Here is a 26937-nt window from a genome sequence, read left to right as displayed (position 1 = left end):
GTGACTTGTACCTGAAAGGTTGGGGGTTCAAGCCAAATCTCCAACTTCAAAAATCTGAAAGTGTTGCGAAAAAAAAATACAATTTTAATAACCGTATCCACACAACCATGCAAACCGCGGACAGGGTTTCCAACTCCCGGACCCCGGGACAGAGGGGGATTTCCCCCGGAAAATCGGGACGTCTGGTCACCCTAGTGTTGCTCCCACCTTGCCCCTCATCCTGCCTGGCTCTGGGAGTCTCCTTTGGACACAGGTTACTGGCCTCCCGCTTTCGAGCTGCGGGGTTCCCCCTCCTCCGCAGCGCTGGCTAAAACCAATGCCACTATCATGGCAAGTCTGCTTGGCCAAAAAAAGAGAGAGACGCCCCCCGCCCCCCCTCCCCGAACATGGGCTGTACACGGCAGTCATGTTCCTCCTGCCCGTTTTAGACAGAAACCTATTTCCGATGCCCCTCTGGAAAGGGTAGCAAAAGTTACTTTCCCTATTGAGGTTGAAATAGCAGCCAGCAGACCTACATGCGCGCTGGGCCCTGGACAGTGTCAGTGTGTAGATGCCCAGGCCAGGGTGGGCGTGTAGGTGCAGGGAGGGGGGGTCACAGTCGTGCTGACAGGAGGACTCTGGGGAAAGACGCCACCAAAACTGGACGCTTACAACTAACGGGAAGGCCCCCCCCCCTTACAGGGCACCCAGCAATCACGCTTTAAAATGAAGGCCTACTCAAAGCGGCCGCGACAACTAACCAACATATTATGTGGACTTGCACTCTGATTGCCTCCGCACAATGCACTGCAAATTGGCAGCAGCTGCGTGAGTCAGCCCCCTGCTGCTGGTCTCTGCGAGCCCCCACAGCAAACCTGCTCTCGAGCTGAACTCGCCTAAGCCCAGTGTTCCTGTAATTAGGCCAACTTTCGGTTTGGCTCAGCAACAGGAAGCACTCGTCATCAGCCTGCCCCTGCTTGCGCCATATCAGTCGCCCCCCCCCGCCCCCGCATCCCTGCTACCCGTAGCGCATCTCTTGACCAGTCTTCCCTCCCCACGTACAACCCTTCCCTTCCTTACCCCCCCACCGCACACCTACACTCACCCGCACTGCTTCCCTGCCCCCACGCAACTCCTGCTCAGGCCTCCGTCCCCATGTGCATCTCCTCTCCGCCCCCCCCGCCCCCACTCCATTTACTCTCTCTCATCACCTGTGCTCGCCACCAGGATCTCTTCTTCCCTCCTCCACTTCCCATCCACACACCCTGTGCCACGAAGTCCCCTGCTCAAGCTTACTGGTGGATGGTGGGGTCGCCAGGTGGGCCAGGTAACATCACAAGCCAGAGGCGTTGCTGGGGGGGCTATAGCCCCAGGTCTTTTGGTTGTAGCCCCGTATCAAAGCTGGGGGGTTACAACCAAGAAGGCTAGCTAGTCCCCAGTCCCGACAGTCCCAAAATTAGCATAGCCCCGGATCTTTTCCAGACCTAGCAACACCCCTGCACAAGCCATATGATGCTAGGCCCAGCGATTACGTGGGGGGTGCTCCCCGACTTCTCCCAGCATACGACAGCCAAAAGGCAGGTGCTCCTCACACCCAGTCTCTTCAAGGGATCCACATAACAATGGAGATTCGAGTGACAATAACAAAACATGTATGCCAAGCTCCATGGGAAAAGTATCTGTTCTGTTATATTATTGGATATTTGTATAGCGCCTACTGCCATTGTTATGGCTTTGAAGTGATGTGTGGTGCAACAGTCTGTGCTATCCTGAAAATAAAAAGAGCATTACATTGCATGCAAATAGTCATTATAATTAGAAGACGTTTGTATTACTAGCAGAGATGACTACTTTAAAACCTTATAAAGATGCAGAGCTCGGTGTTCAGGCCCAGAGATGACGTTATGTCAGTGACTATGTGACAGCTTGGCCCACATTTTTCTTTGGACTCAGACGTATTCTGTGGGTTGCAGTGCAAGAGGGAGACTGGGTATTACAAATAGTCTATCAATCCCTAGGGCAACTGTCTACAGTTGAGGGTTCTGCTATACTTTACATGCAGACCTCATGCATACCGAATAACATGCCGTCACATGCAAATTACATGCCATACACAATTGTCAGATATGTCAAAGACACTTTCAACGCATGTCTTCTTATAATAACATCGGGTTATTATTATTTTTTTTTAATACGAGTATATAATCACCGAAGTGATTTTTACAAGAAGGTGAACATAAAATTTCACAGCATATTTATCCAAACAAGAGAATAAGTTTACAGAAACACGAAAGTAAGGGAGAAAACACTCCCCACTTCAATCATCTATCTGTGTCCAGTCCACTAGCTCGGAGGTACATGTGCAAAGATCTGGTCCAAAATTTTAGTAGCTGCAATAGACCAAGATGTTCTCAAGCCTCCTATTAAGCGCTCCCACCAGAGTTCTTCTTCCCTTAGATAGGCATTTTTTAGGTGATGAAGTATGTATGGTGATCTGAATTTATCTGTACCTGAACACAGTAATAAAAGGTGCCGTAATGTTTCGCTTTGTTCGGTGTTATTACAAAAGCGGCAAGTATTAGTTGTTGAGAGGCCCCTTGTGTGCAGAATCTCGTTTGTGGGTAACAAGTTTAACCTCGCACGGAGTAGAGTGCTCCGAGTTTTTCTGTCTGGATGCTTTATCAAAAAAGGTTGAATTACATTCAATTTTTCTGTTTGTTGGAGGTAGATGACTAGTTATCTTATACTCAGATGCCTTATCCAGTGTATTTATCCAATCAATTTCTTCAATTCGTGTTTTAGTTTTTGTCGGGTTACCCAAAAGTTCTTCCATGGAGCTGCCGCAGATTTCAAGTTGCTGTAGGCACATTAGCTCCCATTTTGATAGTAACATGGATTTGCTTGAGTTCATCTCCGCCTGTACCATCAGAAAAATTGCCGAGGAAGAAGGATCTTTTATCTTCCGATATAACATAACTGACGCTCTTTTCACTATTGATTCTAAAGAGGAGAGGGAGAGTTCACGTCTTATCAAGGCAATCGGAGTAGAAGGTGGTAGATTCAGGACTGAGCGCCAAAACAAACTCTCCAATCTATCCCATAAGGAGTAGGGTAAAGATGGCATAGCCTCAGCTCCGTAGGTAATAGCTGGGATAACTTTGCCCCTATAGAATTTGATCAGGGGCAGCAATGAAAAGCGACCGTATTTGTTGTCCAGTATTTTTGCTTGTGAGGCGAGAGTTTATTTTTTCCGATAGATGGTGTTGCATCGCTGAATCTTTGGCCGTGGAGTCAATAAGGACTCCAAGATATTTAAATTCAGTCACTTGTTCGATTTTGTTTGTGGCCAGGTACCACGAATTCTTCTTTGTCTTTTTTAGATTTTTTCCAAACACCATTATCTTCGTTTTTTGTTTGTTTACCTCTAAGTCATTGGCGGCTGTGTATGTAGTCAGTGCAGACAACTGCCGTTGTAAGCCAATTGGGGTCTGGTCCAATTGAATAAGATCATCTGCATACAAAAGTCTCGGGGTCTTCTCTTTACCCAATTCTGGGGGGAATGCTCGTGTGCTGGTTGAAATATCTTTATAGTCCCCAAAATAAGACAGGAAGAGGGCTGGAGCTAGTGGGCAGCCTTGTTTGACCCCTCTGTCAGTTGTTATGGATGACGAGAGCAGGCCACTGGTGTTCAGTCGTAACTGCATTGATGTAGAAGCATGCAGAGCCTTGATAGGATTCAGAATCTCCTGAGGACAGTCCCAACTGATGAGTTTTTCCCAAAGTTTCCTTCGGTTGACCAAGTCAAAGGCCTGGGACAGGTCTATAAATGCCAGGAATAGGTCCCGATTTGTTTCACGAGCTTTTGCTTTTAAGAGGCTGAGGATAAAGATGTTTATACTAGTTCCTACTCCCTTTTTAAACCCCGATTGAAGAGGGTCGTTACAGGGTGCTCTTTTTGCCCACTGATTAAAGTGATCCAGCAGAAGGGAACCATAAACTTTCCCTATAACATCTAGGAGTGCCACCGGACAAAAATTTCTGGGGTCATCCTTCCTTCCTTTTTTGAATATAGGGATAATAACTGCTGAGGTCCAAGTAGGCGGGATTGAGCGGGAGATAGTACATTTGTAGAAAATTAGACTCAGCAGGTTTGGCCATTCTTCTGGCGCAGATTTCAAATTCTCATTAGATAGACCATCAGGCCCGGGAGCCCTTGATTTCTTTAGTTTGAGTATTTTATCCAAAATATCAATTCTGTCGGAGAGATCAACCCACCGTGCTGTCGTCTGAGGAGATAAAGGGCCTTCAGCGGGATCTGGAGATTTGAAAAGTGTTGAATAGAACCCAGTCCATGCTAGTTCTGATATACTGTTTAGCATCATTGTAGATGCCTCTTTAGCTTGTGGGTTAACCAGGCTCCAAAAATCTCTAGAGTTGGACTTTCCAATTTGTTCTAGCATATTTTCAGAGTCCTGTTGATGTAATTTTAAACAGTAAACCCGTAGCCAGCTTTTATAGGCTCTTGTTATCTCCTTTATGTGCGCCTTGTTGGCGGGCGTGTTGTTTCTTGCAGCCATCCTTTTCGCTCGGGTTATTGCAATCCAAATGTTTATATTGGATGCAAACCTGATGGTGTTAATACAAAGACACCTGTAGAGAAAAATACTGTCTGACCATGGGCGTAATTTTAGGGGGGCAGGGGTGTTTGTCCCCCCCCCCCCAACTTTCATGGTATACCATTTTGTCCCATTCATTTGGCTGGGGCACCTTTTCTTCAGATGTCATGTCCCCCCCAACGTTTTCAGCAAAGTTCCACAGTGTCTTATCCTCGGCACATCACTGCTCTCTTGCACTTTTCCCGCTCATTCCCACTGACTCACGCTCCTTCCCTTTTCAGAGCCGCCAGAGCGCCAGGGGACCACTTCGGTGGTGATAGTGCGCGATACAAATATTCTTTAAAATTAACATCTCTCGAGACTCCCAGATCTCTAGGGAAAAAACACTCAACCCCCACACCCGAGTCCATGAATATCCATGCTGCTGCCCCCAGTGGATTCCTGTGCGCCTGACCTTGGGCTAGTGGGAATTCTGGTGAAGTATTGTGCTCCCGTTGGCACTCTGCAATCCCCTGTGGACTGCCACAAGCCTAACTCTAAACCGCAAGCAAAATGACAACATAAAATCAGCATGCACACTTGGCAATGCAAGTCTACCCGTCCGGTGGACCCTCGGGATCTTCCGTAGACAAATCATAGTTTCCTATGAGGATATTATAAATGGCAGTCTATCCGCAGGAATGAGAAGGTAAGAGCATCCTGAAATAGCTTTCTGAAACACATGGTATGAAGACCATCTTTTACTCACAAATGAAAGTCTAACATATAAAAGAGGATCCACGGGTGAAGAGCTCATCAGTGTAAAGCATAGCATAACATGTACTAGTAACATCAATGTTTGTATTGTACAGGGCCTGCCAATGTTGTTTTATGTAGTCTTTTGAGATGTAACGCCTTGATTGTGCATGTAAATGCGTTCCTGTTGTAATTCAAATAACACAGGAGTGTGCCCTTGCATCTGTTCCTTGCACTTAGGTCCAGTTTTTAAAAAAAAAAAGTACTGGGAAAGGCTCTAATTTAGGCTTTTGATAAGTAATAGATAGGCATGTGTGAGGCACCAACATCATATGGCTGGGCACTTTCAGCATTTTCCTGCTCGTGCCATGTCATGGCCAGGTCCATTATGGCAGTCCCCGGGAATTGCATATTCCCTTGGTTTCTAGCTACTTCTATCATGTAGAAACTTGAATGTTTGTGGTGCATATAGCCTGCCAGTGTTATGTTTAAGCAGTCTTCCAAGATGTTCTGCTTCAATTGAGCATGTAAATTAGTTCCTGTTGTAATTAGAATGAGACCGATGTGTGTTCTTTCACCTGTTCCCTGCACTTATGTCCAACAAAGGCAAAGGTTTTGGCTTTTGCACAGGTATTATGTAACGGAGGTGGTCTTGCACAGCGCCTGTCTGTCACTATTGGTAGCCTCACTGCACTTGGTTCTGTAAGAAAAATGGCAGTGAGATTCATTAGTGGTGGTACAGGTAGATGCAAAGCCTGAGGTGTTGATGGGTGCGCGTCAGGCATACCGGGTTCCTGGGTGACGATCTGCTTTCTATTAGGAGTTTGGCTGAGAAACTTGGGAGTAGGTTATACACTTTACTTGGGATACTAGGCACCTATACCCATCCCCTGCGTTTGGTGGTTTTGTAGTGCCAGCCAAGCTCTAACAGGAACATTAAAAACCGGGACATGCCAGAAGCATAATAGTATAGTGGTGCCTCCAGTCCATTCAAACCCGTCCAACACACCCCCGCTCAGTAGGAACGGACTACTCAAGGCTTTAACTGGCACCTGAAATTGAGGGAGGCTCTCCTCTCTTGAGGGTGTGGCCTGAAAGAGAGCATGGCGTAATGGGCAGCCCGCGGCTTAGGCAAGTGCTGCTGACCACAGTCAGGCATCCATTTGCAACAATCCTCCCCCTCGCACCGTGAGCGTGAAGGTGATGATCTCTGCTGCATCTCATAGTTAAAAGGATGCCTGACGAGGGTCGGCTCCACTATTAACGAAAAGAAGGTGTGGCACCGACCCCGCCAGGCATCCCTTTAACTAACTGATGCAGCCGGGATCATCGCCCACTTTTTCATATAAGAAATGCTGTGCAGTCAGGAAAGTTGCCATTTACAGGGAGTGCTTTTTAGCACAACTAGCTGAGATGTATTTGGAAACGTCCACTGCGATGCATTCCTGCTATCACTGACTGAAAGGGTCCCAGTGCTTCTCAGATCTTCTAGAATTGGGTGAGCCAAACTCAGGGTAATTTTTACACCGAACTTCCCATTCCAATACAGTGAAGTGCGTTCATGTATGTGGCGGGTGGGAGGAGCAGTGCACACAGAGGGGATATTTTGACTAAAAAAGAAGAGCGTCTGATGCTCCAAATCGGAGTAAATAGAAGCACTGTCTCACAGCGCTGGCTTAATATTAGTGCATTGAACACTAATGAGTAAATGGGGTAACAGAACACATGAGGAAAAAAATGAAAAAACACACAGCCAACACGTGTTTAGATCTTCTGGGTCTTTGTCCATTCAGTATGCAGATTATTAAACCATTAGAAAATTGATATTCAACATAAAAACAAAACGACAATGTTTTGTGTGCACACGTGGAACAGTGTTCCCCGTCTTGTGTAGTTTACACCCGTAACCCTCATAAAGTAAATATGACACCTGCAAAGGAGGGATTGGCCACCAGGGATCAATAGCAAAGCCCGCAATATTGCTTCCCTAGCAATTTGAAGTGTGTTTTGGGATGACAGACTCGCCCAAGGTGGAGAGTGGAGCAAATAGCTAAATGTGACACAGAGCAAACCCCATTTACCAATGGGAGCTCCCTACCTGGCCCAGCCCAATCCCTGCAGCTCATCTGCCTGCAAGTGTAAAATCTGACCAGCCCCATGTGTGAATCATCAATAATTCATCCTCAGTGTGTCTGCAGCTTCTCCCTGCCCTGCTCTATCCCTACAGGAGCCTAGCTCAGGGCCAACGCACTTGAGCAACATGGGTTCGATACCCAGCCCCGCGTTTGGAAGTTGGACTCTGGTATGCAGCGCGATAGAATGGTTTACTTTAATTTCTGAAAGGATTCGGGTTTGGATACACTAGTGGAGAGCAACCTGACAACCTGTGGACAAACCTGGACCCTATCACACGAAGATGTGGACTAGTGCAAAGTACCTTCATAGTCAATGCAGCTGGCCTTATGCGGCCAGGCTGCTTCCGGCCCAGTGCCGCTGCACGAAGAAGAGGCAAGGCTCACGATAAGAACATCTTGTATTGTGTGGCCAGGAAGGAAAGAGGCTGGCATGTCTGGTACACACCCCTTCTTAGCAAGCAGGTTTCCATGGAGACCATTTACAAAGTATCCATGCAGCTTGTTCCCTTACCTAGAGTTTGGGTGGCGAATACAGGCGATGGAGCGGTGGAGGAGGTGGGTGGGCGGGATGTGAAACCAAAATCGATGGTAATAAAATGGGCAGGTCTGCGCCAAGTCCAAGAAACGGTTCCCCTGTCAGTCAACTTGACCTTCCTCCTCTCCAGGCAGAGTACAGTCTCGTGCATGGCCCAAACGCGCTCTCCCCCTTCCCCAATGACCAGCCCCTTCACACAACACAAACGGCTTGGTGGAAAGGAGGCAGGAAGCCGGTAGACAACAATTTACAGCTACATAAAAAAATGACTGTTTTTAATGGTTAGATTTCACGAACTCTTAAATGATACGATAGAGCCACTCAGTGGTGGAAATGGAAAAAATGGAAGGGGGAACCCACAAGGTTCGGAGGTGTGTGAGGGGTTGGAGGGGTAGTTCCAAGGAAGCAGACGCAGTGCTCATATGGGGTTTAGCTGGCAGTTGAATTCCGCTCAAAGGAAATGTTCAAAATAATAGTTTAAAAATTGCGCAATTTCTTTCATGCTGCTTCTTTCCAATAAATATGCTGGCAGGTGCTCACCTTAAATGCCAGGCTGTAGCGACAAGCCGTTCCCATTGAAAGGCAAGAGAGCAGCAACAGCAGCAAGCACGGGCTCGCTTGTGTACCCAGACCTCTGGCAACCATGTCGTCACACACACGTGTCCTACTCTTACGCAGCCTCGCAACTGACGTTACCCAGGACGTTTGGAAGTAAATAACTGTATTGTGGTTGGAAACCGGATGACCTCGTGTCAAACCACTCAAACTCTTGTCATTAAGCAATATACGGATGTGCCGTCGTGTGTCTCACCGGCCGGACTGGCTACAGCAGCAGCCGTGCGTGCTTCCTTTTTGACTTCACTGCTGCGACTGTGGTGAGGTGTTCCGTGTCCTGCCTAGTAACTATAGAAACACGTGCCTTTGCTAAAAGGGCAACCTTCCACTGCATCTCGGAGAAGGTGTTTTACCAGGGGTGACCTTTAGCGACGTGTCGCAAGTCTTTTAAGCGGACAGGCTGGACTGAGCAGAACGAGGGCACGCATTTTGGGTAATGTGCACCCAACACGTAGACATTACAGATTGTGCTGGGTTTTTTTTTGTGTTTTTTTTTTATTTGATTAAGTACATGGTTCTTACAAACTGTATACATTTAGATTATAGATGTTTCCTTCATAAACAATAGGCATCCGATTTAAGAGCAGATACAATAAAATGAACGGGTTCTCCTAGTGCGGCTCTGGACAAGGGCAGTTGCAAATGTGAAAACTTGCAGCTGAGAGCAAATGACTTCTACCCACTGTGTCTGCCATCCTGTGCAGGCTACCCGTCCACCCGTGAGCCCCCCGCACTGCCTCAACGCCTAGGTGGGGGGCACACCTCCGGGTGCAAACCTCGTAATCTCTTCTGTGCGGTTCCAGCACGATCCCCCTTTCCCAACATCTCCTGGGAACCAATGATTAGGGGGGGGGGGGTCATACCCATATTTCCTTTGGCAGTGGCCGCTCCCCCCAACCCCAATCAGATATGGGCATGGAGGCGGTGGATTGTGTGCGTCATGCTAATCACCCTCTCTCCATTCCGAGACCTCCATGAATGTGGCTAGTGACTGCGCATAACTGCCTGCCTGTACCTCTAGGCGGCTAGCCTTAAATATCACACCCTTCATGACTACTTTTGTGACTAAATCCCTGACCCAGGGTCGGGTCCCAGATACACACAAAAAATGTGATTGTGAAACCACGTTTTAAAAAAATCGAACCATTCTAAAAAGTTACCTGCCAGTTGTCGGCTTGATTTGCCCAGCGAAAGTGTTGGAAAATGTAGTCACCTCCCAATTTCAAGCATTCGTGGACAAAGAGGGATTGCTGGACCAATTCCAATTGGGATTTCGACCAAGTCACGGGATTGAGACTACTCTGTTGGCAGTGCATGACGATTTGTTGGAGGTTGTGGATGGTGGCAGATGAACACTTCTGTTGATGCTGGACCTTTCCGGGCTTCAATACAGTTGATCATGCAATTTTGCTGGATTGTCTTATGAGAGTGGAAAGGTCTCTGGACAGGCCTTGGAGTGGTTCAGATAGTTCTTGGTGGATAGAACCCTGTGGGTACTATTCAGGGGTTATACCTCCGGAGCTATTGTCCTGAGGTGTGGGGTCCCTCAGGGATCATCGCTGGCCCCCAGATTTTCAATCTCTATATGTGTCCAGTCTTAAATATAGTAAGGGGTCACGGGTTGAGCTTTCACTCATATGCCGATGACACTCAAATCTATATTGAGATCAAAAATATAGAGGACGCATTTTAAAAGAGTCAACCAGGGTTTGGTCGACATTGATAGATGCATGGCCAACATCCAGTTGCACCTTAATGCAGCAAAAACCGAGATTATTTTGCTCGGTCCAAAGCAGCGATTTGTGAATGCCAAGGAAACTTTTTCTCCTCATATCCTTGGCAAGAAGTTACAATTTGCTTAAAAAATTAAGAACTTGGGCTGAGTGTGGAAGGAGAATCTCGGCAGTGAAGCCCAGGTGGGAACCAAAGTCAAGGCAGTGTACTACTCGCTGCGGATGTTTACGAATGTATTACCATTCCTACCAGCAGAAGACCACGCAGTTGTCTTGGGAGTTTTGACAAACACCCACAAGGGATTACTGCAACAAGCTGATGGCTGGTATACCGGCCAAACAGATATACAGACTGCCGAAGGCCCAGAATGCTGCGGTTAGACTAGTGGGACGGTTGGGGAAAAAGGACCATGTTTCACCACTCCGCAGAACTTTGCACTGGCTGGCGGTCGAGGAGCATATTAAATTTAACAGAGCCTGTTTAATTTTTAAATGCGTTAATGGGCTGGGCCCAGAGTATCTCAGTGCTGAAGTCTGTCAATACCATCCCGTTAGAGCATTACACTCAGGAGATAAGCTGCTGTTGAATATTCCACGCACAAAGTTTGCCTCCAGAGGTGACAGGAGATTTGGAGTCTATGCACCCAAACCATGCGGAATAGCCTCCCTGTTGAGATTAGATACTGCCAGTCACTGCCCTGGTTTCGTAAGGCTCTGAAAACCCACTTGTTTAAATATAATTTGCTCAGTTTAGTGATAGCATTTGTATGCAAATTGTTCTGCACCTCATTCGAGGCCTTGTTGTTCATCTGCGCATGTATACATTTAAGTCTGTCTGGAGCACGATATAAATGCTCAAAATCAAAATCATAACCGCGACTGCGCAGCGATTTTTAGAGTATCGAATCCCACCCTAGTGGTGCAGGCTGAAGTGTGAGCTAACTCAGGGGCGTACACAGGGTATGGCCAGAGTGTGCAAGCCCCACCCAAAACCTGTAAATTCCCACTCCCCAGTACTGTGGGGGCATTAGAGATGTTAATGTCACTGCGGTGGGTCAACTACATTAGTTTCAGGCCCAACTTGTTAGACAATCCTAGCTACACCTTTCCAGAATCCTAGCTAAACCTATCCAGAATCCTAGCTACACCTTTCCACAACGTTAGGTTCATTACTAAACAAACAATGAAACAACATTGGCCTATCTGGTGGTGTTCTTGAGCAAAGAATGGGAACAAAGTATTACACGAGTCAACATAACAGTCTAATGTCAGTACGTTTATTTCATTTTTTTTTAAATGCATTTCGTGTTTGGTACATTCATACCTTTCGCATCACGTTATCAAAAAGAACCAAACATTTATACATTAAATAAAGTCACTAATTATATGTCAATCCTTATAGCACTTTCAAATCATTACCCTCAAAGTGTATCATTGCAGTGATACTAGGCACATAATTCCCTATATTTGGTTCCGCAAGGACTGCACTAAAACACAGCTTGTATTATTTACAAATTTCCCGAAATACTTTAATCTAAGATCCAAAAGGCCTGGACATTTTAGAAATAAATGTTTAAGCGTTTCAACTTCCGTATGTGGCCTACAGAATCTACAGTGTTGATCTTCCGCTAACCTACCACACATCTGATCCATGTTATTTGCTGGGCTGGATAGGGATTTAGCGGAACTTTAAACATGGTCGGCGGATCATGGGACAGGATAGATGCTCAGATAGGTTGGCACTGTTCCAGGTCTATACCCTCCCGTGCAGTCTCTGTAGACAATTGTTATGATTTTATTTGTGAAATTGACAAGTCTCAATCCTACTCCCATAACACTGATTTTTACTCTTGTCGGATTTCTTAGGAACAAATCACTTTCCACATTCAAATTTCGCAACATTTCCCTGGCGTCGAACAAGTCATGGAGGTCGTTCATGTCCTGGGAAGACAATATCAGATCTAAATCCTTACACTGTCAATACATTGCAGGCAAGGTTTAAAATCAATTGATACTATTCTATCATGACAAAATGAATGTAACACATAATTGTACACCTAAAACATGTTCCAGAAAAGCCAGAAACGTCAAAAATAGACTCAATCACAGATCATTTTTAAGCAGTTTTATTTAACATTGTCATATAGTACCCCTGTCAGACAGCTGGAGTAGTCTACGAACTATAAATTACACCATTTTAATTGAGACTTATAATATAATAATGTATTTCTTATATAGTGCTACACACCCATGGGTGTTAGAGTGCTGAAATGACACAACACATTGACACAGAGTGGCACTGAATGTATCGACCTGGGAAGGATGAAAGGCTGAGGTGACCCTTCCGGGGTTCGAACTCGCCACAGTAGGCTGTGAACAGATCTCAGGGGCGAGACCAAGCTCGCTGTGCTATCTGGCAGGCTTTCTAAGCAACAGTCGCTCACATCCTAGGGAATGTCACTAGGTAATAAGTGAATCCAAAAGTACTATATACCCTGCTATATTGACGACTTCACATAGCACAGATCTGTTGTTATTTGCACGAAACATATCTGCCACACAAGTTGGTAAAGCCAGCACCCATCTGGAAGTCATGCATCCAAACGTACAGTGCAGTGTATGTCACCTGCGGCAACAGCTGTCCCTGTGACTTCACCAGCAAATAGGCCGCATGCATTGCAACAGGGCACTGCCGGTGATGGCAGAGCCAAGCTGATGCCAATCTGGCACATGACCACCCAGCCCTTTCACTGACAAACGGTAGGTACAGGTCAGCCCACCGACTCTGCATAGTGACCTCGTTGCCCGCCTTGTTGCTGCTGATGATGAGTCTGGGCACAGCGAGCCGGACCCTTGGTCACTGCCAATTCATAGGGGGAAGACAGGAGGGGGGTCCACCCCAATCAGGCATGGGAGTGGAATGGACGCCCCCACTCCCTGTCAATCCAAGCTATTAAAAGGGCATTGTTGCTAAAATGTGTGTCCCTTTCACTAACAGACTGGACGCGCGGGGACATCAGAATCATAAATATCACTCGTCGAATAGGGCACGTCATCAAATGCCGTTCTGGCTAACAAACATGTATTCCCTGTTGCCCGGGTCCCCTCTATGCCACTCTGCCTCATGTCTTATTATGAGGTAATGAAAAGGGCACTTACCGTTGTGGGCACCGAACCAGCGGGGCACGATGTGCAGGGGCAGCGCGTCGGCCAGCGAGGCCCGGGGCCCCAGGTAGAGCAGCCCGTCCCTCCGAGGGGCTTCGGGCGCCCCGGGGCCCACCCCGGCCCGCTCCACGTTCGTCCTCCCGCCGTACAGCCCGAAGGTCCCGGCCGGCTCCACGCCCAGCCCGGCCACCGAGCTGGCCGAGCGACTCCGCAGCCCCATGGCGGCCCCCGCCTGTCGATACTGCCCCAGGGCCGGCCCGGGGGTCACAGCGCTGTCATCCGAGGACACCCCCGCGAAGGGGCCCCGCGGGCGAGCCCCCGAGCTCTGCTTGGCCCCCATGTCCGGCGGGGAGAAGGGGACCCAGAGATCCGTCCTCCCCGGGCAGCACAGCCCGAAATGAAAAGTAATCCAGCGAGGGGCGGGGGGACTAGGAGTCAAACACGAGCTGGAGGACGGGCATCCCCACCGTCAGCAGACACAAAGAGCCAGGCACAAAGCGGGGGCGCCGCCCCGGCACGAGCCCGCAGGGCGCGGGGGTGTCCGCCCCCCAGAGGACGGGGGCGTCCGCCATCCACACCCCCTGGCGCGGCACGGTCTCTGGCGTCTTTCCCTGCCCGGTGTTGGCGCCTGTGACGCTTCTGAGGCGGACTGGGCTCCTCACGGGGCCGGTAGACGTGGTGGCGCCCGCTGACACTGGCCCGCCGCTTCCCTTCCTCCTGGCGCAGGGTCGGCGCTCTGCTTATGCCGCTCTCTCTGGCAGCAGCAGCAGCGGCAGCCCGGGCTTCTCCCAGCTGGGCTGCTCATGCTCGTCTGGCTGAATGCCAGGAGCGTCTCTGCTTAGCCACCCACCCTCAGCTGCTCTGGCTCGGATGCGTGTCGCCGCTTGTCCTCCCTCTATCGGCCGGTTGGCGCCGCTAGGCCTGTGCTTGGCACCCCGACACAGCTGCAGTCAGATGGTAAAATGCCACCCATGCCTCGTTTTGGATGCCATCTATCAGCTGCTTTCAGGCGAGGGGACAGAAGCCCAGTCTCAGGCAGCTCTCCCCGGGCGCTTCAGGGACGGTTGGATGTTGGACGTGTCTCTGTCACCTCTGCTGCTCTCTCACAGAAGGCCGAGTCCTGGCTCCAGTTGGCGTCTTTGCTCTAAGCCGTTCTTAAACGGCTAATCACCGGGCCAGTCTGTTTGCAGTCTCTTGGCTGGATGCCAGGCCTCTCTAGCGGGCCTCTCTCAATTGAGCTGTTTTCTATTGGTAGAGCGCCGTCTCTGTCTCGGACTGTCTGCTCTAAATTGAACTTGAACTAAATCTCTAACTACTCTCACTCCCCTCATCTGCTCTCACCCAAAACGATGTGGGGCCTATTCACGACTGCCCTCTCAGCCGCTCGTGGATGGTTGGGTGTATGACATGTCAATGCCTTCTCTGTCGTAGCTCCCAATCAGGTGGCAGGGGTGCAGAGCTCCAGCTGTCCTCTTAGAAGCCTTGGCAACAGCTATATCTCAGCTGTACGTATAAACTGCCGTTAGTTGGCACTCCACGCTGCTCTCCCCCACAGGTTGCAAGTTACCCGACCTGTCTCTGCCTGTCCTGTCATGGCTGCTTTCTTTTATGGCTGAGTGTCAGGCTTGTCTCTGCCTACACTTGCTCAGATGGCTGGGTGCCAGCCAGGCCTGTCTCACTGGTTACCTTCTCTCAGATGGCTGGTTGCAAGCCTTGCCAAGGATGCTTTCTCGCACAGGTGGCATGGTGCCAGGCCTATCTCTGCCTGTCCTCTCTGCACTGCCCCCAACTACTCCCTTTCAGCTATCGACTCCCAGTGCTCAGAGATGGCCACACTGTGGCATAAAACCAAAATAACATAACAAAAGAAAATAATGTTACTAGCCACTGGCCATTGGCTAGCAATACATTACTCCTGGCGAGTAAGAGGTGATGTTTGTGCATAAGCGTAGAACTGAGGGGACGAGTGAATTTGTAGGCCTGGCTAGTGGCTTCCAACTTGACATTTTTACCATTTTTACTCTGGTATACCAGGCATGAAATGTCACTCCTTGTTGGGTACAGTGGAGGAAAAGGCTGTCATGGGATACCCCTCCTCGGGCAATTTGAATTAATTTGGAGGACATCGTCCTGGCGGAAAAGGACTGAATCTCTGCCACCCCCATTCTCTCGAAAATAAAGGGTACTTTAATGGCAACAGCCACCCTATTGAAAGAGACAGAGATCATTTTGTCGGAGATCACACCCTGGACCATTGGAAGGGGACAAGATCAGATAGGATCAAGCTTCAAGCTCTCCAGGAGTGGCATGCCCAGAGCTAAGGTCTCGCTTTATCAGGCCAGGAACAGCAAATTATTCCTGGAAACGGTTCATCTAGCTAAGGAGGGCGGTGACCAGCTCTGACAAAAAGGACACATAAAGGGGGCCCCACTGTTAAATACATTTACATGCATGGCATGTAGATCGTTTGAAACATTAGAAGGTTCATCCACACTGCACTATGTGGTGTATCAAAATAAACGAGGAATGTTCCTTAGAACTGGTTGCACTCAAACAGTGTGTGCTTTAAGTCATTAGGTAATATTTTCAAGAAAGTTAAACAGCATGTTAATATTCAATGATTTATAAATCAAAGTTGTGACTAGGCAGGTAGCTGCACCACTCAGGTTTATCGGTCAAACAAATATCTGTTGTGCTTTTGACTATAAACACAACAGATTTTATGCAGATTTTGCAGGTCAAATTTTTGGAAAACCCTGGGGTAGCATTTTCAGGATAGTCAAATATTGCATACCCAACGTTAACTCTCCCATCAAAGAAGTCACAGATGTGGATTGGCAGAGATTCAGGGCGAACCAAAGTACGAAAAAGCTGCTTCCACAACAAAATAAGATGGCGCTGCACTGACATGCTCCGGGGCCACTGCCGAGCCATGAGGTCTGGCCTTAAGAAGAATGAGGCTGCACCCCGTTCCTAAAAGCAGGTTAGGCCAGGGCTTTAAAAAGAACCATGTCCCAAAAGTAATTGGTCCCAAAGTGACCTTTCACCTGGAAAAATGTGCCTGGAACTGAAAACTTTCACCCAGACGTAATTTGCACGGATAATCCGCTTTATTGATATTATCATTAAAACCGATTAATATTTATGCATATCCTGTAATCTAACTCAGGCAACCATTTAGAGTGTACCCACAAGCTGATATAGTGGAAGAAAGCTACCAAGAAGGATGTCCTTTGCCAAGCTGTCGAAATATAGTCATGAATAGTATGGATGTACGTTAAGACAAAGACTGGCCACAGCAAAAGAATGTCATAAAGAAGATATAAGAACCTATGCTGAAACAATATGAAAATACTTAAGCATGACAATGCAACTGGAGTACTAAGAGAAACATAAACCCAATGATACAGTAATCATGAACACAAAGAAGAATGAAGTGACTTACTGGTCAATAACTGTAAATGCGCCGTATCGCAAGGTAGAAAGAACGCATGGAAGCTTGCTTATAAATGAGCTATATATTCAACGTTTAGGACAACGGCATATGTCAATCAACCCAGCTACCTCAAAATATGAGCCTAGGATCCTGAAGTGAAAAGACGATGAAGAGGCTTTTTTTCCCTTGCAAATTAAAGAAGTACATTGGCCTGAGACCAAGGATGCTATTTCGAGAGATGAAGGCAAAGTATGAATGAAGTCTAACGAGCAGACCATGTGCAAAGGGCATATTTCTCAAGATTAGGAGGAACAAGAACATTTACAGATGTCTAGTACTGGACAATAAAAAGTGTATAAAGTTTCTATGGGATAGAGTGAGTAAGTCTCTAAAGGCCAACAGAAGCAACTGCACCCAGTATAATTGAATCAAATAGTGTAAAATACACTGTTGAAATGGACAAATATGTGGTCTCTTAACACGTAATGAAGAGCTCGCAAACAGGTGCTATTCATTAGGCTTGAAACTAAGATAATTGTATGCCTACACTCCCTTGAATGTTCCAGGATAGTGCAGACTGGCAAGATCAATCTTCAAACATAGGACACTGGCATGAGGCCTACTGATGAGAGAGGGTAGACTAATTAGGAAAACAAGGGAAGAGCTGACGCATCTCCAAGGGTATTAGACTAATTGTTCGACATTTTTTGATTGAACCAAACATTTGATCATATTTCACATGTTTGATTTGACCTTGTGTGCATTTTTGTCACAATGCCTGCCCCCGGAAAGCCAGACCAGGCCCAGCAACCCCGGAAGCAGGCATCATGCCACTTGAAGCATGCCCAAAAACCCCAGTTAGGGGCTGTTTGGCTACAGTCCTGGCGCCTATGGCACCAGGCTCATAAGAATAAAGTCAGTCCTGGCGCCATGGGCGCCAGGCTCATTACAGAAAACTTACCTGATGCAGACCATGCTGCATACCTACCTGATGCAGACCTTGCTGCACGAAGCCACAAGCCAAATGAGGCTTAGAGGGACTATTTTACCTCAGGGACTCCTTTCCTCTCGGGTGGGGCTGTGGAAGAATACTTACCTGGGACTTCTTCCAAGGCTATTTAAGCCACACCCGGAAAGCCACACGTGCTTCGCGTTATTCTGCTTGCTGCAGCGTAACGCTCACCGTGTCTTCAGCAGCTCCAGTCTTCAGCCACGCCCGCTTCAGCCATGGAACACCTGGAACAAGAAAAGGAGAAGGAGAAGAGGTCAGAACAAAACCCTTACCTGAATCCTTGATCCAGCACATCGTCGATCTGGAAGAGAGAAGCCTTCACAGGTGCATTGCCACGCACCTCGCAGCGCCGCGCTGAACTCACCATCCGGGGCTGCATTCCGTTACTTCATCGCAAACCCAGCATCTCCAGGCCATTCTTCAACACCTGGGGGAGACAAGAACAAATAGATGAGCAAGGGCAATACAAACCACCCCCAAAGACTTACCTGATTACCACACGGGGGTACTCACCTCATCTCGGGTCGGCACAGTCAATTCTGCATCACCGCCGCACCCCGGCCCCTAAGGGGAAAACAAGGACAATACAAACCACCCCCAAAGACTTACCTGATTACCACAGGGGGTACTCACCTCATCTCGGGTCGGTGCAGTCAATTCTGCATCACCGCCGCACCCCGGCCCCTAAGGGGAAAACAAGGACAATACAACCTAACCCCAAAGACTTACCTGATTTACCACAGGGGGGTACTCACCTCATTTCGGGTCGGCGCAGTTAATTCTGCATCATCGCTGTACCCCGGCCCCAAAGGGGAGAACCACAATAGACTTACCAGGATCTTACCAATTGCCACTTGGAACTCTTCTGGTGGTTTAAATCTGCAACCTGCAAGGAATCTGGCAGAGTGAAGATCAGACTTTTGAACTCTTATGAACAATTGGACTTTAGAGTCAATACTGGAACTCACCAATTCCTCCACGCCAGTGAAGTAACTGGACGTCTACGCGCCCCTGCGCTCGACGCAGGATGGAGAGCTCATCTTTCCAAATCTTCAGGTGAGATTAAGAGGGGACTTCTGGAGTGTTCTGTGGGCAGACAAGGGGAGTGGGAAGGCGAGTTAACGCTCAGATTACGGGAGGTTAATTCCCTTTCTCCATTGCAGAAAGATATTCGTACGAGCCCAACAAACGAAGCTAAGTGGGTCTGTCCAGTCTGTCATCTCGGCTCTACGTGTTACTCTGGTGGAAGCAACAGCGGGCCAGGCCAGATCGACGCCCCCGTGGGAATCAGGTGAACGTAACAGAACGCGAAGACTACCCACAAATACCCACCTGGGCGTCATGGCGACCTCGGAAACCGATCAGTTGGCCCAATTATTAGGGGAACTAAGGGCCGAAGTGCATTCCGCCCTCCAGGAAACCAATGCCCTCAGGAGGGAATTGATAGTATCAAAAGAACGAACTGATGATTTGGCCAGGCAGCTATTACAAAGCCAGGCTGGACAAACACCTCTACCTGGACTCGGGGCCAGCCAGCTCCGGTGCCATCGAGTAACCCGGTGCAGATAAACCTTCCTGGAGCCGTTCCCTTGGCTCCGCCTGAACGCTTTTCCGGAGACCCTAAAAGGTTCGATATATTCATGAATCAATATCGCTTACACTTTTTATGTAGACCTGGAGCTTTCCCAAACGATCAAGCCAAGTGTCATGATGCCCGCTCCCGGGGAGCCGGTTCAAGCCCTGCGTCCCCGAAAGCGGACATCCAGTCCCCAAGGAAGGACCCAGCAACCCCATATAGAGGCCCTTTGGACAGTGTCCTGGCGCCTATGGCGCCAGGCTCATAAAAGACATCAGAACTGGCGCCATAGGCGCCAGGCTCATTATGGGAATGCTTGTGTGTACTTACCTGATGCAGACCATGCTGCAGGATCCCGGCCTCCTTGAGGCCTGAAAGGAACTACTTTACGTGTGGGACTAATTTACCATCCGGGCGTGGTCGGGGAAGGATACATACCTGATTGGAGGAAGGATACATACCTGGAACTTCTTCCAAGGCTATTTAAACCCCACCCTAACAGCCACACGTGCTTCGCGTTGTTCTGCATCTAGCAGCTGGACGCTCACCGTGTCTGCTCCTGCATCCTGACTTCTGCCACGCCTGCCAGCATCCTGGATCACCTGCAAAGGAAGAGAAGAAGAGAACAGAAGAAGGAAAAGTCCTTACCTGCTAAATCCGCATCCCGGAGACATCTCGCCGACAATCCTGAAAAGGAAGACTTTAATTTAAAAGCTCATTGCGTCGATCGCTGCAGCGCCGCATTCCACTCACCTTTACAGGGTGCCTCCATGTTCAGCAGCGATCATCCGGATTCGCAGTCACGCCCCAGCGCCTAGGGAGAAAAAGACCAGAACAAAAGGTGAGAGAGAGAAGGGAATAAGGAAAGCTAAATCTCCATGTTAAGACTTACCTGTTGATTCATTCCCTCTTCATTTCGGGTCCGCGCCGCATCCTGGCATTTCTGGACCCCGGCCCCTAAGGGGAAAAAGAGACATCAGCGTTAATGAGCGAATGAAAAGACATTACCAAAAAACGCTCATTAAAGACTTACCTGATTTCTACAAGGATTTCACCTCTTATCTCGGGTCGGTGCCTGTTCCCCGGCATTCCGTACCCCGGCCCCTATGGGGAAAAAGACACTAGCATTAGTACATTAATGCATGGACACAAGGGGCAACTCTTATCAAAAAACTTACCTGGAAGCCAAGCAGTTTGGTTCTCACCAATCCGGAAATCCAGTGAAGTAACTGGATACCAACGCGCCCCTGCATCAGAAGCAGGATGGAGAGCTCGTCCTTCCAGACCCTAAGGTGAGACGCTACGAGAAATCACAGAAGGGTTTCGGGGAGGGTGAGAGGGGAAAGTGGGAGGCCGATTGCATTACCCCGCAGACAGTTAATCCCCTATTTTCGCCTACAGAAGGATACTTCTGCGAGCCAGGCAAGCCAGATTTGGGGGCCCGGTCCAGTCCGTCTTCCGAACCCTGCGCATCACCTTAGAAGAGGTCACAGCAGCACGAACCAGGCCAGCGCCTCCGTGGGAGTCAGGTGAGCGTAACAGAACGCGAAGCCTTCCTACAAATTCCCATCCAGGCGCTATGGAAAGTTCTGAGACTGATCAGTTGGCCCAATTACTGGGGGAATTACGGGCCGAAGTACATGCCGCTCGTCAAGAGACTAATGCCCTCAGGAGGGAATTAATAATATCAAAGGAAAGAACTGATGACCTAGCCAGACAGCTTTTGCAAGTTCAAGCTGGGCAAACTCCTCTACCCGGTTCCGGAGGGAACCCCGCTCCTGTGGTTTCCAGTAATCCTGTGCAGATTAATCTACCTGGAAACATGCCGCTGTCCCCACCCGAACGCTTTGCTGGGGACCCCAAACGATTCGCCGTATTCATGAATCAGTGTCGTTTGCACTTCCTATGCAGACCTGGGGCCTTCCCTATTGATCAGACCAAGGTAGCCTTTGTATTGTCATATCTCAGCGGCTGCGCTGCCGATTGGTCTGTTCCACTGGTTACTCAAGATGACCCGATTCTCCGTGATTTTCAAAGGTTTCAAGCAAGCATGGAAAGGTTATTTGCTCGACACTCTCAGGGGCAGGCTCTGGATGACGAACTTCTATCCCTGCGACAGGGCAATCAGGACCTCCTATCCTATATTGCAACCTTTAATAGACTAATTGTGGAAACGGGATGGCCAGAGGATAAAAGAGTCACGTTGTTTTATCGAGGCCTTCGCGGAGAACTTAAAGATATCTTGGCCCAAGTTGTAAATCCGCCCCAAGAATGCACAGAGTATATAGACTTAGTGGTCCAATTGGATCACAGACTTCAAAACAGAAAAACAGATCGGTCCAGGTTTGAGACCCGGGTGTTGGTTAAGACCCATGCTAATCCCAAGGGAGTTGATGTCTCTGAGCCTATGCAAATTGGAGGGGTTAAAGGACCCTTAACTCAAAAGGAACGTGAAAGGAGGCGGCAGTTAAAATTATGTCTTTATTGTGGGAATTCTGGACACTTTCTACGAGATTGCCCGGCAAAACCGCCCCGAAAGGCGGTAGGAGCCGCTGATAAAAACCTGAAGACTCTGTTTCGGGAAACGACTCCGCCTGACAAGTGTAGGGATCCGCTTGCTGAGCTTGAAAACTAACTCTCAGACCTCGCATTTCATTGTGCCAATGGTTCTCGTAGATCCAGAACAGCCTAAGCGGTTGCATGCAATAAAGGCATACATCGATAGTGGGGCTATTGTAAACTATGTGGATCGTGAATTGGTCTCTAGGATTAACCTCCCTCTCCGTCCTAAAACCAGCAAAGATGTCATCACCACAGTCGATGGAACTGAAATTGCCTCTGGACCGGTAACACATTCCACTACTGAGGTGACTCTTATTGGTCCCGACGGCCATCGGGAGGGTGTTGTGTTTGATGTAATCAAGGCTCCACAGTTTCAGGTTATTCTTGGAATCCCTTGGTTAGAGACACATAATCCTCGAATTGATTGTCGAGCTAAGAGAATAACCTTCCCGGATTGTACACAAACCTGCTACCCAGAAAACCTGAAGATTAATCTAGCATCTGTAACCTCTGCCTCCATGCAACTACCTCCGGAATACCAAGACTTTCAGGACGTCTTCCAAAAGGAACAGGCCAACACGTTACCTCCTCACAGATCGTACGATTGCCTAATCGATCTGGTGCCCGGTGCACAAACCCCTTGTAGCAGGATTTATGCCCATACCGAACCTGGGAATCTGCATTTGAGACAATATTTGGATCAATACCTAGCTAATGGTTTTATTCGCCCGTCAAAGTCCCCGGCATCCTCGGCTTTGTTCTTCGTGCCCAAAAAAGAAGGCGACCTTAGAACTTGTATCGATTACCGCGCATTGAACCAGATAACGGTTAAAAACCGTTATCCTCTGCCTCTGATCCCTGAACTCCTTGACCAGGTGAAGAACGCTTGCATATACACCAAGTTAGATCTCCGGGTGGCTTATCATCTGGTACGAGTCAAAGAAGGCGACAAATGGAAAACCGCCTTCCGTACTAAATACGGATTATTCGAGTACCAGGTGATGCCTTTCGAATTGTGTAACGCGCCGGCTGCCTTCCAATACTTCAGGAATGATGTCCTTCGGGAACTCATCGATGTTTGTGTTGTTGTATATATCGATGACATTCTGGTGTACTCTTCTTCGGAATCTGATCACAGAAAACACGTCAGGGCAGTACTTGAAAAACTGCGCCAACACAAACTATTTGCTAAATTGGAGGAATGTGTTTTCCATACCACAGAAGTCAAGTTTCTAGGTTTCATCCTGACACCCAAAGGAGTCCGAATGGACTCAAGAAAAGTGGATGCCATCCTCAAATGGCCATCACCTAGCTCTGTAAAAGGGGTTCAAAGCATGCTCGGCTTTGCCAATTTCTATCGCAGGTTTATCCCGGAATTTTCACGCGTGGTACAACCCATTACTGCACTCATGAGGAAAAATAAACGTTTTGAATGGTCTGAAGAAGCCAAGCAGGCCTTTCAGGATTTAAAAGCTAAGTTTACCTCCCCACCTATATTGAAACACCCGCGTCCAGATCTCCCTTATGTCGTCGAGACTGACGCATCCAGCCTAGCCATGGGAGCTGTCCTGTCCCAAAGAGATCCCGAAACCAACCAACTGCATCCCGTAGCATTTTGGTCCAGAAAATTCTCGGCACCCGAGGTTAATTATGCAATCACGGACAAAGAACTGTTAGCCATTAAGTCCGCTTTTAAAGCCTGGCGGCATTATCTGCTTGGCGCTCGACATACCATCACAGTGATCACTGATCACCGGAATTTACAGTATTTGAAAACCGCCAAGGCTCAGTCATCACGGCAGCTCCGATGGGCTTTGTTTTTCGCTGAATTTGATTTCGTGATTACCTATCGAGCTGGCTGCAGGAATGGCAAAGCAGACGCCTTATCCCGAATTGGAATGGGAGAATCTGATACAAACTCAGAACCAGTACCAATAATTCCCGAACAGAGGATTCTAGGCATGACTTCGTTACAGACGCTTGAAAACATTCAAGCCAGAGTGAAACAACTCCTGGACCCTACAACCTTACAGGAATGGATACAAAAGGGATCAGACTTTACCATAGATAATGGTTTACGTTATTTCCAAGGACGCTTATTCCTGCCACATAAGGAATTACACGAACTAGTTATTTCCGGTTATCATGATACATTAATAGAGGGACACCCCGGTATTGCCAAGACAGAGGAAAAGGTGAAACGACAATTTTGGTGACCCTCTTGGCGAAAAGATGTTAAATCTTTTGTGATGTCCTGTGGTGTTTACGCCCAAAAAAAAAGTCAAAAGAAAAGACCAGCCGGTCTCCTTCAATCTCTAGACATACCACCAGCACCCTGGCACACCCTATCAATGGATTTTATTACGGACCTGCCTCCTTGTTCGGGGTACAATACTATTCTGGTAATTGTGGATTTGTTTTCCAAAATGGCCCACTTTATTCCTTTGAAAGGTTTACCTTCAGCTTCTGTCCTAGCCAAAGAATTCCTCGCAAATATTGTTCGGCTACATGGATTCCCATCTATACTAATCTCTGACCGGGGAAGCCAATTCATTTCCCACTTCTGGCGCAAATGTTGTCAAATGGCGCAGATCGACGTAAGATTATCGACCAGTCACCACCCCCAGACCGATGGTCAGACCGAGAGGACAAATCAGACCCTTGAACAGTACTTACGGTGTATGTTACAGCAATCTGAAAGCAACTGGAAATACATTCTTTGGATAGCCGAATACGCATATAATAATTCGTTACACTCTGGAACTGGCCACAGTCCTTTTTATACTTTGTTTGGGAATCACCCTCGAACCTCAAACCTTGACTGACCTCAGAACCTCGGAATGCCTGCAGTAGAACATCTGCATTCTACAATTACCCAAGCCTTCAAAGAGGCAACTACGCATTTACAACAAGCCAAGAGAAAATACAAGGAGAATGCTGATCTACATCGGAGTGAAGCACCTCCGGATCAGATTGGGGATCAAGTGTGGTTAGCTACCAGACATTTACCACTCAAAGGGCCTTGAACTTTTAACCCAAAATATCTGGGACCTTATTCTATTACAGCAATAATTAACCCAGTGGCTGTTAAACTTGATTTACCAGCTAGTATGCGAATTCACCCTGTTTTTCATGTGTCACTTCTGAAACCAATGGTACCCGGAACCCGACTACTCAAACCTCCAGAACCTATTCGAATAGATGGGGAGCCCGAATTCGAAGTGAAGAACATTTTAGACTCAAAAATGTTTAGGTCAAAACTGTTCTACCTAATTGATTGGAAGGGGTACGGACCTCAGGAGAGGTTGTGGGAACCCAGCGACCATGTGCATGCACCTCGATTAGTCAGGAAATTCCACCGACTCTTCCCAGACAAACCAAAACCCCCGGAGGGAACAACCTTGGGAGGGGCCTTGGGGGGGAGTGCTGTCATGATGCCCGCTCCCGGGGAGCCAGTTCAAGCCCTGCGTCCCCGAAAGCGGACATCCAGTCTCCAAGGAAGGACCCAGCAACCCCATATAGGGGCCCTTTGGACAGTGTCCTGGCGCCATAGGCGCCAGGCTCATTTTGGGAGTGCTTGGGTGCACTTACCTGATGCAGACCATGCTGCAGGATCCCGGCCTCCTTGAGGCCTGAAAGGAACTACTTTACCTGTGGGACTAATTTACCGTGTGCGTGGTCAGGGAAGGATACATACCTGATTGGAGGAAGGATACATACTTGGAACTTCTTCCAAGGCTATTTAAACCCCACCCGAACAGCCACACATGCTTCGCGTTGTTCTGCATCTAGCAGCTGGACGCTCACCATGTCTGCTCCTGCATCCTGACTTCTGCCACGCCTGCCAGCATCCTGGATCACCTGCAAAGGAAGAGAAGAAGAGACAGAAGAAGGAAAAGTCCTTACCTGCTAAATCCGCATCCCGGAGACATCTCGCCGACAATCCTGAAAAGGAAGACTTTAATTTAAAAGCTCATCGCGTCGATCGCTGCAGCGCCGCATTCCACTCACCTTTACAGGGCGCCTCCATGTTCAGCAGCGATCATCCGGATTCGCAGTCACGCCCCAGCGCCTAGGGAGAAAAAGACCAGAACAAAAGATGAGAGAGAGAAGGGAATAAGGAAAGCTAAATCTCCATGTTAAGACTTACCTGTTGATTCAGTCCCTCTTCATTTCGGGTCCGCGCCGCATCCTGGCCTTTCCGGACCCCGGCCCTTAAGGGGAAAAAGAGACATCAGCGTTAATGAGCGAATGAAAAGACATTACCAAAAACGCTCATTAAAGACTTACTTGATTTTACAAGGATTTCACCTCTCATCTCGGGTCGGTGCCTGTTCCCCGGCATTCCGTACCCCGGCCCCTATGGGGAAAAAGACACTAGCATTAGTACATTAATGCATGGACACAAGGGGGAACTCTTATCAAAAAACTTACCTGGAAGCCAAGCAGTTTGGTTCTCACCAATCCGAAAATCCAGTGAAGTAACTGGATACCAACGCGCCCCTGCATCAGAAGCAGGATGGAGAGCTCGTCCTTCCAGACCCTAAGGTGAGACGCTACGAGAAATCACAGAAGGGTTTCGAGGAGGGTGAGAGGGGAAAGTGGGAGGCCGATTGCATTACCCCGCAGACAGTTAATCCCCTATTTTCGCCCACAGAAAGATACTTCTGTGAGCCAGGCAAGCCAGATTTGGGGGCCCGGTCCAGTCCGTCTTCCGAACCCTGCGCATCACCTTAGAAGAGGTCACAGCAGCGCGAACCAGGCCAGCGCCTCCGTGGGAGTCAGGTGAGCGTAACACCAAGGTAGCTTTTGTACTGTCATATCTCAGCGACAGTGCA

At 48.3% G+C, this 26937-nt stretch overlaps 1 protein-coding gene across 1 annotated transcript in view; it reads right to left on the bottom strand.

Annotated features, from left to right (window-relative positions):
• The window catches only part of ZNRF1 (zinc and ring finger 1), a 317434-nt gene extending 302597 nt beyond the window's left edge, over positions 1–14837 (bottom strand). The window contains exon 1 of the mRNA XM_069604220.1: positions 13508–14837. Within this exon, the coding sequence (XP_069460321.1) occupies positions 13508–13853 (346 nt within the window). The 5' untranslated portion in view covers positions 13854–14837. The remainder of the gene's footprint in view (positions 1–13507) is intronic.
• Between the last annotated feature and the right edge of the window lie 12100 nt (positions 14838–26937).

Source organism: Ambystoma mexicanum, chromosome 1p (genome assembly GCF_040938575.1).
Source record: "Ambystoma mexicanum isolate Mex_15411 chromosome 1p, UKY_AmexF1_1, whole genome shotgun sequence".
In the NCBI taxonomy this organism is placed as follows: Eukaryota; Metazoa; Chordata; class Amphibia; order Caudata; family Ambystomatidae; genus Ambystoma; species Ambystoma mexicanum.
The sequence above is the reverse complement of the archived record's forward strand: the minus strand, read 5'-3'. Positions and strand labels throughout refer to the sequence as shown.